We start from the raw sequence: 14,729 nt of genomic DNA on the forward strand, positions 1-14,729 counted from the left end.
CCCAGAGGCCCAAGAGTGGAAGGCAGGAGGCCTCGTCACTGGCAACCCCCAGTTCCACTGCTGCTGGAGGCTGACACCCTCACTGTCAGCACAAGGTCTGTTCCCCTGGGCAAGAAACGGTTCACTGTCTCCTAGATCTTTTGAGGCCTAAGCACATAAGCCTTATTTTAAGAAGAGACTGATGATTTGGTGTTGAAAAGTGGCCTTTTTCTTATGGTCTGTTTACTCAAGTGAGAGTGACCATATAGCTGATTATCTGTTGGCTGTTTCGAGAGTGAAAGGGAAACTATCAATAATGGTGCTAAGATACCAGGTGTAAATTGGGATGCTCAGTTTATCTCAGTCTAAACTTCAGAATCTTCTCCTCAATAGCATAGCAGCTTAAAGCAGAGACGGGACAGCTTGGCACTGATGAGTTGCTGAGGAAATAGAAAAGAAGTAAAGCACTTACATCTGTTCTCTAATAGTGGCATGTGGGGCCTCACAGACCTGAGGTAGGGCTGGCCCTGAGTATGCACCGTCTCCCAGCTCCTTTGCCATTTGCCAAGAAAAGAAAAGTGCCTCTGGTGGTGGTAGGATCTTTTTTCCTTCAGTCTGAGCTGAAAGTACTCAACTGGCAAGCATTAACTGAGCACCTACTGCATGGCACCATGCCAGGTTCTGGGAGCCAAAGAAATACGAGGCATCACCCCTTCTTCCAAGACACCTTCAGTGAAGGGGGACCCTGATGCACAAGTGGTAGTTTGAGTGTGGAATGTGGGAAGAACAGTGGCTGGAATGAGCAACATCAGTGTCTGGTCACTGCTGCATTTTATGACCTCAGGCCAGCAAGTTTCCTTTTCCTGGGCTTCATTTTTTTGCCTATATAATGAAAAAAACTGGACAAGATGTGCTTATGATTATTTCCAACTCTGACCATCTGTATTTGTTATCTATTGCTGCATAATGAATCACCCCCCAAACTTAGCAGCCTCAAACAATAAAATTTTTATCTCACACAATTTCTGTGGGTCAGGAATCAGGGAATGGTTTAACTAGGTTGTTCTGGCTCAGAGTTTCTAATGAAGTTGCAGTTAAGATGTTAGTTAGGGCTGTATTCATCTGAAGGCTTGACTGAAGATGGACAATTCATTTCCAAGATGGCTCGCTTACGTGGCTGGCAAATTGGTGCTGGGCATTGAGCCTCCCCCAGGGCTGCTTGAATGTCCTCATATCATGGCAGCTGGCAGAGCAAATGATCCAAGAGAGATCAGGGCCGAAGCCTTGGTAGATTTAGCCTCAAAGTGAGAGACTATCACTGTTTTGCACTGTTAACAGTCAAAAATGAGTTAACAGGTCAGCCCCATGTGACCTGTGAGGGGCTACACAAGGTTATGCATACCGGTAAGTGAGAATCATAGAGGCCCTCTCAGAGGCTGGCTATTACATCATCTCTAGTTTTGTAACAGAAAGTCTAGCAGTAAAGACAAAATCAACTACACCTTCTGAAAACTTGGTTCAGCATTATTATTCTGGATATGAGTGGTTAATTCTGAGTTTTTTTCCTCTTTTAAATATTTCTAGAAACCCTAATGGCTCTCCTAACAGACTGCTTAAAGCTGGAGTCATTTCTGCTCAAAATATCTACAGCTTTGGTTTTGGGAAGGTAAGAGGTTGCCACTGACAGCCAGTGTTTGCAGGGCTAACTGGAGAATCATCGGGCCCCATCTCCCACCTTTGTCCAACTCCTGCCTCCTTATCCTCACCAAAGTGTTGTTCTTTTCTTTTTTGCCCCTATTGAGGGAAAGGTATCTCTTAGTGTTCCTGTCTTACTAACAAATTTGTGAAAACCCCAGAGAATTCCCTTGGATGACCCTGGGCTACACTTGAGTTTAGAAAATGATCTTTTCATTAATTAATTTTTAGTTTTTAATTTTTAATTATTATTTTTTTGAGACAGAGTCTGGCTCTGTTGCCCAGGCTGGAGTGCAGTGGCGCGATCTTGGCTCACTGCTGCAACCTCTGCCTACTGCGTTAAAGCAATTCTGATGCCTCAGCCTTCCAAGTAGCTGGGATCACAGGTGTGTGCCACCATGCCTGGTTACTTGTATTTTTAGTAGAGATGGGATTTCGCCATGTTGCCCAGGCTGGTCTCCATCTTCTGGACTCAATCGGTCCACCCACCTTGACCTCTCAAAGTGCTGGGATTACAGGCGTGAGCCAACTCGCCCAGCCCTACTCCCCGTTCTGTTTGTTGTGTTGAGGCAGCCTGGTGGGGAGGGAGAGGAGGAATATCAGATTTGGCCGCACACAATCCTGGGTGCTGTGGGGGCCACAATGGGCTTCTCAGTCCCAGCAATGGCACTTGAGGCATCTGACTTCTTTCCATGAGCCTCAGTTTCTTCAGGGAAAAGAACAAAAGGGAAATAATAAAACCTTGAAAGGTTTTTAGAAAGATTAAAGATAATATAAAGAGTTGTGGTGAGGCCTGGTGGCTCACGCCTATAATCTTAGCACTTTGGGAGACCAAGGTGGGTGGATCACTTGAGCCCAGGACTTTGACACCAGCCAACATGGCAAAAGCCCGTCTCTATTAAAAAAAAAAAAAAAATTAGCCAGGTGTGGTGGTGCATGCTTGTAATCCCAGCTACTTGGGAGGGTGGAGTGGGAGGATCGCTTGAGCCCGGGAGGTCCAGGCTGCAGTGAGCCAAGATCATGTCATATACTCCAGCCTGAGTGACAGTGATACCCTGTCTCAAAAAAAAAAAAAAGGCCCAGTGCATAGGGGTATTCAGAAAGTTGATAAATAGCAGCTCTCATTCTTTTAGCTGGCTGATAAGATTCTGGATGTATTCTACTTTTCCTCCCTTCTCCCCATAATTTGAGGCTATGCCTTGGTTTCAGTTTTATCTTACTGGAGCGACACAGATGGCCTATCTAGGATCTCTTCCGGTCATTGGAGAAAAGGAAGTGATTCAAGCTGATGATGAGCCCACCTTCTCTTTCTTCAGCGGCCCCTACATGGTCATGACCAAGTAAGCGGGGGCTGGCCAGTTTGAGGTCTGATTCAGTTTCAAGGGAAGAGTGGGCTGCATGTGACTTCCTTATGTGTGGGGAGTTTCTACTCAAACACAGGGAACACCTAAGAACATCTGTCTAAATCAGGGTTTCTCAGCCAGGACACTATTACCATTTTTGGCCAGATGATCCTTTGTTGTTGGGAGTAGTCCTGTGCATTGTAGAATGTTTAGAAGTCCCTGGTCTCTACCCACTAGTGCCAGTTGCAGTCCCTTACAGCCCCCACAGCTGTGACAACCAAACTGTCTTACAGACATTGCCATAGGTTTCTGGGGGAGAACCACTGCTCTGAAAGATTACTCATTACAATACTTTAATGTCTCTGCTCTCTAAAGAATTAGAGGCAGCTTGGTAGTGACTATCTTGCCTCTGATACAGGTCAAGGGTAATGAGGCCCCTATAGAAGCTGTTTTATTGCTGCTGCCTTTGCCCAAGTCTTCACCATCCCTCACCTGGGGTGGTCTCCTAACTGGCTTCCCATTCTCTGGACCACCCCTCCCCTACCCATTCCCCACATTGCCGGTACCATTGTGTTTTTGAATACAAACCTGATCAAGTCACTCTCTCCCTTGCATTCAGTGACTTCCCACCACCTATACCTAAGTTCTCCAGGGTGCTTTAGTACCTGGGGGTGGGTAGTGGGAGAGAGGACCCAGTAGTGCCCAGTGGGCATTGCAGGTTCTGTGTGGAGACCACTTCTCTGGTCCTTGCTTAGGAAAGCTTATTCATTGAAGGAGTAAGTGGCTGCTCACTCCTTTCTGCTGAAACTCTTTCCTGTCCTTGTAGCCTAGTGTGGAATGGGAGCAGGGTCACAGTGAAAGAGCTGAATCTCCCCACCCACCCACACTGCAGCAAGCTGCGGCTGGCCGACTTGTTAATTGCCGAGCAGGAACACAGCAGGTGAGAAGGAAGCCCAAGGCCCCTTATAGGTCCAGGTCTCTCTACAGACTCAGGTTCTGGGCTATTCAGCTCTGTGCCTGGGATAGGGAGCTCCAGCTGCTCTCAGTCTCAGCATTTCCTGACTGTTGAAATTGATTGACTTGACTTCGAAGGGCTGCCAGGAAAGAGGAAGAGAAGTTAACGAGTAGCCTGAGCAGTGGGGACAGTGGTGGTGAGGGGCTCTGTCAGCTGTCAGCTGCCCTGTAACCCATGTCTCTGAATGCTGCAGCCTCCATGCAGGCCCTTCTGATTCTCATGCTACAATCCCTGAGTCCACCCACTTTGGGCCCTGTGCCCATCAGGACAGCATGTGGCTATCCTGTTTTCATAGAGCATGGCTTGCTTAAGATCCAGATGTCTGAGGACATGTCTGTGCCATTGAGGACAGGCTCATGGATCTCCAGACCTTAGGGTTCCTATGGCTCCAGAGTTAAGTCCTTCTGCTCTTGCTAGGACAGGCTCTTGATTCATTCAGCGGACCCAGAGTTAGGTCCTTCTGCTCTTGCTAGGACAGGTTCTTGATTCATTCATTCAGTGGACCCAGGCTCATCGAGCTCTCTCCTAAGAAGTCTCCTCAACTTCTGCAGGAGGCATGTAGAGAGGCCACATTCTTCTTTTTGTGGAAGTCGGCTTGAAGGGACCAAAGGAAGCTGAAAGAAGGAGCCTGGGCAACATAGACTTTGACATGAGACTGAGTTGGGCATGCAACCTTAGGTGAATTCCTGACATATTTCTTCCTCTTTTTTTTTGCGGGGAGGGTAGGATTGAGTCTCGCTCTGTTGCCCAGGCTGGAGTGCAGTGGCACCATCTAGGCTCACTGCAACCTCCACCTCCTGGGCTCAAGCGATTCCCAGGCCTCAGCCTCCTGAGTAGCTGGGACTACTGGCGTGCGCCACTACACCTGGCTAACTTTTGTATTTTCAGTAGAGACAGGGTTTCATCATCTTGGCCAGGCTGGCCTCAAACTCCTGATTTCAAGTGATCTGCCCACCTTGGCCTCCCAAAGTGCTGGGATTACAGACGTGAGCCACTGCACCAGGCCCTGACATTTCCTTGATGTTGGTCTCCTCTCCTCATCTATAAAATGAGTATAATGATACATTTCTTGCAGGTGGTTGTTAGGATCTGAGACGATGTATGCAAAGAATACAGGAGCTCTTGGCCACATTGTCATTGTTGTCATTGATGGCTCTAAGCTCTCAAGGTCTCATCAGTTAGGGCCACAGATTCCAACAGAAACCCTCACCAACACCTCATCCTGTTTTCTTAGAAAACATTGTATACAAAAGGCCAGGCCCAATGGCTCACGCCTGTAATCCCAGCACTTTGGGAAGCCAAGGCGGGTGGATCACCTGAGGTCAGGAATTCAAGACCAGCCTGGCCAACATGGTGAAACCCCATCTCTACTAGAAATACAAAAATTAGCTGCAAGTGGTGGTGGGCATCCATAATCCCAGCTACTTGGAAGGCTGAGGCAGTAGAATCGCTTCAACCCAGGAGGCGGAGGTTGCAGTGAGCCAGCCGAGAGATCACCCCACTGCACTCCAGACTGGGCAATACAGTGAGACTCTGTGTCAAAAAAAAAGAAAAGAAAACATCGTATACAAATGGTATTTGTTTAGAATGTGTTCAAAAGGCCTACGCTCATTTTTTCATCATATCCTCCTCTCACCTGCCTTATCTGAAGCTTCTTTTCTTTTGCAGCAAGCTGCGGCACCCCTACTTGCTACAGTTGATGGCTGTGTGTCTCTCCCAGGACCTAGAGAAAACCCGCCTTGTGTACGAGCGCATCACTATCGGCACATTGTTCAGTGTCCTTCATGAACGAGTAAACTGCTGTTTCCGTGGATTTTCCATTGCTGACCTCCCAGTTTCTTCCCTCCTCACCCTCTTGCCCCAGCTGTGGTGATCCCATTTCTGCATGCATGGAAGATAAATATCTTTATTCTTTTGCTTTATAGGGGCTGTATAACATGCTATTTAAGGCTGATAAGCACATGGTCAGAATTAGTACGGTTTTATTATTGTCAGTTCTGCTTTTTTTTTTTTTGAGACAGAGTCCCTCTGTTGCCTAGGCTGGAGTGCAGTGGTGCGATCTTGGCTCACTGCCACCTCTACCTCCTGGATTCAAGTGATTCTCCTGCCTCAGCCTCCTGAGTAGCTGGAACTACAGGCGCCTGCCACTATGCCTGGCTAATTTTTGTATTTTTAGTAGAGATGAGGTTTCACCGTGTTGGCCAGGCTGTTCTCAAACTCCTGACCTCAGATGATCCACCCACCTTGGCCTCCCAGAGTGCTGGGATTGCAGGCGTGAGCCACTGCACCCGGCCTGTCCTGCTTTTTTTGAGACAGGGTCTTGCTCTATTGCCCAGGCTGGAGTACAGTAGTGAGATCATAGCTCACTGTAACCTCCAACTCCTGGGCTCGATCCTCCTACATCAGCCTCCAATGTAGCTGGGACTACAGGTGCATGCCACCATGCCCAGCTAATTTTTTTTTTTTTTTTTTGAGACAGAGTCTCCTTCTGTCACCCAGGCTGGAGTACAGTGGCACGATCTCTGCTCACTGCAACTTCTGCCTCCCTGGTTCAAACGATGCTCATGCCTCAGCCTCCCAAGTAGCTGGGATTACAGGCACCCCCCACCACACCCAGCTAATTTTTGTATTTTTAGTAGAGACGGAGTTTCACCATGTTGGCCAGGATCATCTCGAACTCCTGACCTCAGGCGATTCACCTGTCTCAGCCTCCTAAAGTGCTGGGATTTCAGGCTTGAGCCACTGCACCCAGCCCCCACCCAGCTAATTTTTAAAATTTTAATAGAATCATGGTCCCACTATGTTGCCCAGGCTGGTCTTGAACTCCTGGCTTCAAGTGATCCTCCTGCCTTAGCTTCCCAAACTGTTGGGATTATAGGTACGAGCCACTGCAGCCAGCCTAGTCCTGCTTCTTGATCAGACATCTAAGAGCGCAATGGACCCAGAAAACACAGACACCTTTGACTAACTATAATCCAGGAGCCACTGGCTTTATTTTCCTACATTTTCATTTGTGCTCTCTCCCAGTTTTTTCTATAGAGGCCTGTATCACTCCCCTCTCACCTCTCAAATTTCCTTGGGGTTGGGAGACATCTTTCCTGGCTTGTATAGAGTCCCTGGAAAGGGTGCTTTGGCCTGAGATGTAGGTTTAGAGAGCTCTTGGAGTATTTAGGTTTTTTTCCTCCATGACTTTGTTCTAAATACTCTGGATAGAAGTAAGGAGACCCCAAGAAGGGCTCTTCCCCCAAATGGCTTGCCATTCCTTCTGCCTGAGGACCTCCTATTCTGTTTTTTTCTGTTTTTCCCCCTTGAGTGAGGGTATTACCTTAAAGACCATTTCTCTGGGGGAGAGACCCATTAAGACTTTAGTCAGCCAGGTGCATTGATGTGAGTGAATTTCTGTCCCCTTAGGAGGCACTTTCTGTCTCATCTGACTGGGGTAGGACTGAATTGGTTATCTGCATTCTGCAGGGTCCTTTGAGCTTCCAGGTTCTCCCCAGTAGCTTGGGCTTGGACAGGGAGGCGACAGGGCAGGTTTACTGGTGGTATGGGGGGACCTCCCCTGTCAGTTTTCCCCAGGCCAATCCTGGATGCACATACCAGACTTTGAGAACTTTCTTTTCATTTTTTGTGGAATGAAGCAGCTCAGCTGAGGGAAAGGAATCCAGGTTTGGATCCAGGGGGCCTGAGTCATTGGGACGTCAGGCCATTCACTTAGCCTCACTGAGCTTCAGGTTCTCCATCTGTAAAATGGGGATCCTTGTTAACCATGAGGATCATATGGAAAGACTGGAAATCACAAAATGCTCTACAGTGTCAGGGCCCCAGTCCTTTTTTTTTTCTCGGCATTTTATCTCTTGCTTGCAGCGGTCCCAGTTCCCAGTGCTGCACATGGAGGTGATTGTGCACCTGCTGCTCCAGATATCTGATGCCCTGAGATACCTGCATTTCCAGGGGTTTATCCACCGCTCCCTCAGCTCCTATGCTGTCCATATCATCTCCCCAGGTGAAGCGAGGCTGACCAACCTGGAGTACATGTTGGAAAGGTGGGCATAACATGGAGTGGGACTTTCTCCTGAAGTTGATCTCCCTTGGGGACCCTTCCTATAGAGACAGAATCTGATCTGGGTGGGACTCCTCATTGGTGAGATGAACCTGTTCATCAGTTGCTGAACCTGTCCCAAATGCCTTACCCTGTCTGCCAAGGCTAGAGGAATTTGGAGACATTTTAATAAACATTTAACAAGTAAGAGCTCGTATTAGCCAATGTGCATAAATGCTATAATTATCCACTCCAAAATTTTCAGCGGCTTTTTTTTTTTTGACGGAGTCTTGCCCTCTTGCCCAGGCTGGAATGCAGTGGCACAATCTCGGCTCACTGCAACCTCCGCCTCCTGGGTTCAAGCGATTCTCTTGCCTCAGCCTCCTGAGTAGCTGGGATTACAGGTGCTCACCACCACGCCTGGCTAATTTTTGTGTTTTTAGTAGAGATGCAGTTTCACCATGTTGGCCAGGCTGGTCTCAAACTCCCGACCTCAGGTGATCCGCCCACTTCAGCCTCCCAAAGTGCTAGGATTACAGGTGTGATCCACTGCGCCTGGCCCTTTGAGCAGCTTTTAACACAACAAGGTGTATTTCTCACTCACATTGCAATCCAGTCTGTGTTGGAGGCAGGGACAGTGTTCCCTGTCACTCCAATCTGTAGCTTCACCACCTTTCAGGCCTTGATCCCCCACTGCATTCTTTGCACTACCAGTCAGCAAGCAAGAAAGAACATGGAGGGGACACAGTGGGGTTTGGGGCCAGTCTGAAATGGGTGTGTTACTGCCTCCCACATTGCAGTGGCCAGAGCCCAGTTACCTTCTACTGGAGGGAAGCTGAGCTGTGCCTTACCTGTGCATCCTGGAAGGAGAGAAGGTGATGGGTGCTGATGAGCCTAATGGTCTGTCACACCTCCTACATCTGGGCCAGGCACTGGCCTGGATAGATATGGAGGGCATTCTCTGCCCTCAAGGGGCTCAGCACAGTGAGAGAGGCAGTCAAAATTCAGGAGTTGGTAAGTGGGCTTTGTTTCCTGTTGGCAAGAGTCAAAGTCTTCCTGAGAGCCCCCAAGCTTTGAGAGGCAGAGGCTCTCCCCTGCGCTTCCTGACTGCCATCCACAGCTCTGAGCCTTTGGGCCAGTATTGGTTCTGCTCTTCTGTGAGGCCTCAGCGACTGGGCAGACCCCTTGCCTAGACCCACCTACTTCCTCTTACCCTTGTCTGCCACCTACCCATCACTGATGCTTTGTTTCTGGTCTCTCACCAGATCTTTGTTTGTCACATACTCTGTAACTTCTCTCAAAGATGAAAAGCTACATGAGGCAGGGATTTCTGTTTTATTTACTGCTATATCTCAAATGCCCAGAACAGGCCTTTGCGTATGTGCACTCAGCATATGTTTTTTGAACAAATGAAATAAAAAGGCTCTCACTTCCCCAGACCTGGAGTTCCTTTTGTCCCTCTGCATGGAGAGGAGGCAGAGGTCAGGTTGTGCTTGGCCTTGTGGGCCCTGGTGAGGAGTCTGAATTTTGTCTTAAGAACACTGGGATGCTGTGTTCTTAGGATAGGCATTTTTGAACAGTATAGGGTCATGGATGATTTGTAGGTTAAGATCCTTCCTCTAGGCCGGGCATGGTGGCTCATGCCTATAATTCCAGCACTTTAGGAAGCTGAGGCATGCGGATCACCTAAGGTTGGGAGTTCGAGACCAGCCTGACCAACATGGAGAAACCCCATCTCTACTAAAAATACAAAATTAGCCAGGCGTGGTGGCGCATGCCTGTAATCCCAGCACTTTGGGAGGCCGAGACTGGTGGATCATGAGGTCAGGAAATCGAGACCATCCTGGCTAACACGGTGAAACCCCGTCTCTACTAAAAATACAAAAAATTAGCCGGGCGTGGTGGCAGGCGCCTGTAGTCCCGGCTACTCGGGAGGCTGAGGCAGGAGAATGGCGTGAACCTGGGAGGTGGAGCTTGCAGTGAGCCAAGATCACGCCACTGCACTCCAGCCTGGGCGACAGAGCGAGACTCCGTCTCAAGAAAAAAAGCAGGGGAGCCGTTAGGGTATGACTGGAGCCATGGCACTTTTCTAGATGGGAACAGGCAGAGGCCAGATAACTGTCACTAGTTGAACTGCTCAGTTTCACATCTGGTCCATTTTTAATCTGAGTTAAAAGCTTTCAGGGTCTCCTTATTGCCTGCAAGATTAAGTCCAGACCCCTTTTCAGGGAGCAGAAACCTCCCCAAGTGAGGCTCCACTTGTAGTGTCAATCTCCTAACTGCCCTGCTCCCTCCTGACCATTTGAAGGCACTTTTACTACACTGCTCTCTGCATCTGGAATACTTGGCACACACCAATTTAGCCTTTTAAAGTCACTTCAGACACAGTCTCCCAACACTCTCTGTGAAGTCTATACTGATGCTCTCATACCCTGAGGCACTTTGCATATTCCTCTTCTCACATGCGTCACGCAAATGTACCACAGTCATTTTTATACAAGTGTGTCTGCGCCACCAGATGGGGAGTTCATCACCAGCTCTGGGCCTGCCACTTATGGTAAGTGCTCAGTAAATATTTTTTATTTTTTTGAGACAAGATCTTGCTCTATCGCCCAGGCTGGAGTGCAGTGGCACGATCTCGGCTCACTGCAACCTCCCAGTGTCAAGCGATCTTCCTACCTCAGCTTCCTGAGTAGCTGGGACTACAGGCACATGCCACCACATCCAGCTAATTTTTTTTTTTTTTTTTTTGAGATGGAGTCTCGCTCTGTTGCCCAGGCTGGAGTGCAGTGGCACGATCTCGGCTCACTACAAGCTCCGCCTCCTGGGTTCTTGCCATTCTCCTGCCTCAGCCTCCCAAGTAGCCAGGACTACAGGCACCCGCCACCATACCCGGCTAATTTTTTGTATTTTTAGTAGAGATGGGGTTTCACCATGTTGGCCAGGATGGTCTTGAACTCCTGACCTTGTGATCCACCCGCCTCAGCCTCCCAAAGTGCTGGGAATACAGGCGTGAGCCACTGCGCCCAGCCAATTTTTGTATTTTTTATAGAGATAAGGTCACGCCATGTTGCCCAGGCTGGACTTGAACTCCTGGACTCATGCGATCTGCCCGACCTGGCGTCCCAAAGTGCTTGGATTACAAGTGTGAGCCACCACACCCAGCCTTCTTTTCTGTGGGTGGAGGACACAGGATCTCTCTCTTTTGCCCAGGCCATAGTACAGTGGCTCACTACAATCTCAATCTCCTGGGCTCAGGCAGTCCTCCTGCCTCGGCCTCCCAAAGTACTGGGATTACAGGCATGAGCCACTACGGCTGGCCGGTAAATGTTTCTTAAGTGATTGGATGATCTAATTGAAGGAAAACTTAAAATGGTTCAGAGCAGGGTTGACCTCTCTGGCAATGTGTTCAGGAGCAGTGGAAGCTAAAGGGTGTGCACTTTTGTCAGTGATGGATCGCCATCTGCTGTTGAGAGAGAGGTACCGCAGTTTCTTCTCCTTTTGCTCACCAATAGAAATGTGAATCCTAGCCCGAAATGGAGCTTTGGAGATGGCCCAGCCCAATGCTGTCCTTATATAGTTGAGGAAACTGAGGCACCCAGGGGTGAAGCAATGGTGTGAAGTTACCCAATTGATTGGTTAGAGACACAGATGGGGCTAAACCAGATAGTAGAGGATGTCTCCAGGATACAGGGGCAGGATGGATTGGAGGTTGACAGGAACACCAGCCATGAGACCATGAGACAGGGCCTAGTGGTGACCATGAAGCCAAAATGGGAGGGGATACAGTGAAATGCATGGAGTTGCTGGGGTCAGCAACTGGCCAAGTGAGGGGGTAGGAGGTAACCAAGGGTCTGTGAATGTCTAGGAATGACCTCAGGATGGAACTTCAGGTAGAAGTGTCAGAAATGTTAGTCAGCAAGCCGTTGCAGGTGTAACAACATACCCTTCTTTGAAAGCTGGTAACATGAGTTGATTATTCACCAACCCAAAATAGCCTTCAATCCCACATTTATTTTTGGTAACACTCTACTAGGGCATATCAGTTTGTTGAATGTCATTGTCAAGGATAGCATTCCATCTCTTGGTATAAAAGTGATACAGCAGTTTCTCCTACCCTTCAGCTCCTTCCTTTTTTTTTTTTTTTGAGACAGAGTCTTGCTCTGTAGCCCAGTCTGGAATGCAGTGGTGCGATCTCGGCTCACAGCAACCTCTGCCTCCCGGATTCAAGCAATTCTGCCTCAGCCTCCTGAGTAGCTGGGATTACAGGCACGTGCCACCATGCCCAGCTAATTTTTGTGTTTTTAGTAGAGATGGGGTTTCACCATGTTGGCCAGGCTGGTCTTGAATTCCTGACCTCAAGTGATCCACCTGCCTTGGCCTCCTAAAGTGCTGGGATTACAGGCATGAGCCACTGCTCCTGGCCCTTTTTTTTTTTTTTAAGATGGAGTCTCGCTCTGTTACCCAGGCTGGAGTGCAGTGGCTCAGTCTTGGCGCACTGCAACCTCTGCCTCCCGGGTTCAATATATAATTATGTATTAAATTTGTATGCATATCCACACTGTTCACACTATACTAGGCCATAGGTGACTTTTCAGCAATATAACTAAAGTCAATACTAGCTTTTTCACCTTCATGACTTCATGAACTCACTGCCCTCTATCCAAAGATTTGCTGGAAGAAACTTTATTTAGGGAAGTTTGCTCAAAGTCTGAGAAGCCCATCTCATCATCTAAAATCTATCCTTTTTCCAGACCAACAAAAACTTGCTGTCACTTGCTTTTTAAAAACTTAATTCTTAATTATCAACTGCCAGTCATTAAGTCTTGACTGAATGCCTCCCATAATATTCATACTAATTCTTTACATGAAAGAGCGCTTTATGGCTCACCGAGTGTTTCTACATCCATGATCTCATTTGATTGTCATGACAGCTGTGGGCACAAGTCAGTGCTGAGTTTACCCTGAGGACTCTTGCTGGGCCAGAAGACATTTAGGATGCTCTGACTTAGCTCTTAAGGAGTCTGGTTGGGAAGAGTTATTTAAGCATATGAGTGAACCCTTGAGTGCTAAACTGAGAGGACACATTCCCAAAAGGGCAGGAGTTCAGAAAAGAAATAATCATGAGGAGTTGGGGAAGTCCCAGATGGCTTTGATAAAGCAGATGGGGGTTGAGAGGGCTCTTGAAATAGTTTACGTTCATTTATTCAACAGCAAGCATCAAGGCCCTGGTGTAAGCCCAGAAGTACAGTGATATAAAAGCAGATGAGTTGCCTACTCTCATGGAGCTGACTCTCTAGAATGGAGGGGAGACAGATAAACTAAATGAACACAAATTCAGATAATAAGTGCTCTGAAACCAATAAAACAGGACTACTTTAGATTAGGCAGTCAGGGAGGGCCTCCTTGAGGAAGTGACTTTCAGACAAATATCTCAGTCACAAAAAGTAGCTAGTCATTCTAGGATCTGTGGGCAGGGCATGCCTGGCAGAAGCTGCCAGTGCAAAGACTTGAAGAACATGAGGTATGTTGGAGGAACTGAAAGAAGGCCCCTGTGACTTGAGTGGAGTGGGTGAGCAGTAGAGTTGCCAGATGAAGTGGTGGAGAGGGCCCGGGTGGAATAGTAAGGAATTGCAGGTATTGGAACAGCTCTGAAGCAGTGTGGACTAGCTCATTGTCTAGCTAGGTTTCCAGGAACTCAAAGAGGTTGTCAGCCTTCAGAGGCAAAGTTTTCACAAATGTAGTATGTTGATTAAGAGACCCACGAGCCTGGCCAACATGGCGAAACCTCGTCTCTACTAAAATACAAAAATTAGCCGGGCCTGGTGACACACACCTGTAATCCTAGTTACTTGGGAGGCTGAGGCAGGAGAATCGCTTGAACCCGGGAGGTGGCAGAGGTTGCAGTGAGCTGAGATCACGCTGCTGCTTTCCAGCCTGGGTGACAGGGCAAGACTCTGAATGAATGAAAGAATGAATGAATGAATGAATGAATGAATAAAAGACCCTTTAAGGCATGAGCCCTGACTTGTGAGTTTCCTTCCGTAGTGAGGACAGAGGTGTACAGAGGGACCTGACTCGAGTGCCCCTTCCTACGCAGCTATACAACTGGGCCGCACCAGAAGTGATCTTACAGAAGGCAGCCACAGTGAAATCAGACATCTACAGCTTTTCTATGATCATGCAGGAGATTTTAACAGGTAGATCAAGATCATTAATGGTTGACCAAAGTCCCTATTCTTAGGTTGCATTTTTCTCCCCCAACAGGAGTTACTGACTTTTATGAAAATAGAAGACTTATTAAAAAGAGACTTCTTGGCTGGGAGCAGTGGCTCACGACTGTAATCCCAGCACTTTGGGAGGCTGAGGCGGGTGGATCACCTGAAGTCAGGAGTTCAAGACGAGCCTGGCCAAAATGGTGAAACCCTGTCTCTACTAAAAATACAAAAATTAGCTGGGCGTGGTGGCACATGCCTGTAGTCCCAGCTACTTGGGAGGCTGAGGCAGGAGAATCACTTGAACCTGGGAGGCAGAGGTTGCAGTGAGCTGAGCTAGCACCACTGCACTCCAGCCTGGGTGACAGAGTGAGACTCTGTCTCAAAAGAAAAAAAAAAAAGACTCAGCAAAGCCCATCCATCTGCTTGTCAGTGATGAT

The 14,729-nt window shown here is 48.1% G+C and overlaps 1 protein-coding gene across 6 annotated transcripts in view; it reads left to right on the forward strand.

The window, feature by feature from the left end:
• Positions 1–14,729, forward strand: part of TEX14 (testis expressed 14, intercellular bridge forming factor) — a 142,594-nt gene that overhangs the window by 74,765 nt on the left and 53,100 nt on the right. For all 6 annotated transcript variants that reach the window (XM_055386735.2, XM_055386733.2, XM_055386734.2 and 3 more), the window contains exons 6-11: positions 1,564–1,645; positions 2,884–3,014; positions 3,844–3,957; positions 5,701–5,824; positions 7,900–8,078; positions 14,123–14,274. In XM_055386735.2, coding sequence (XP_055242710.2) covers positions 1,564–1,645; positions 2,884–3,014; positions 3,844–3,957; positions 5,701–5,824; positions 7,900–8,078; positions 14,123–14,274 — 782 coding nt within the window. The remainder of the gene's footprint in view (positions 1–1,563; positions 1,646–2,883; positions 3,015–3,843; positions 3,958–5,700; positions 5,825–7,899; positions 8,079–14,122; positions 14,275–14,729) is intronic.

Source organism: Gorilla gorilla, chromosome 4 (assembly GCF_029281585.2).
Source record: "Gorilla gorilla gorilla isolate KB3781 chromosome 4, NHGRI_mGorGor1-v2.1_pri, whole genome shotgun sequence".
Classification (NCBI taxonomy): Eukaryota; Metazoa; Chordata; class Mammalia; order Primates; family Hominidae; genus Gorilla; species Gorilla gorilla.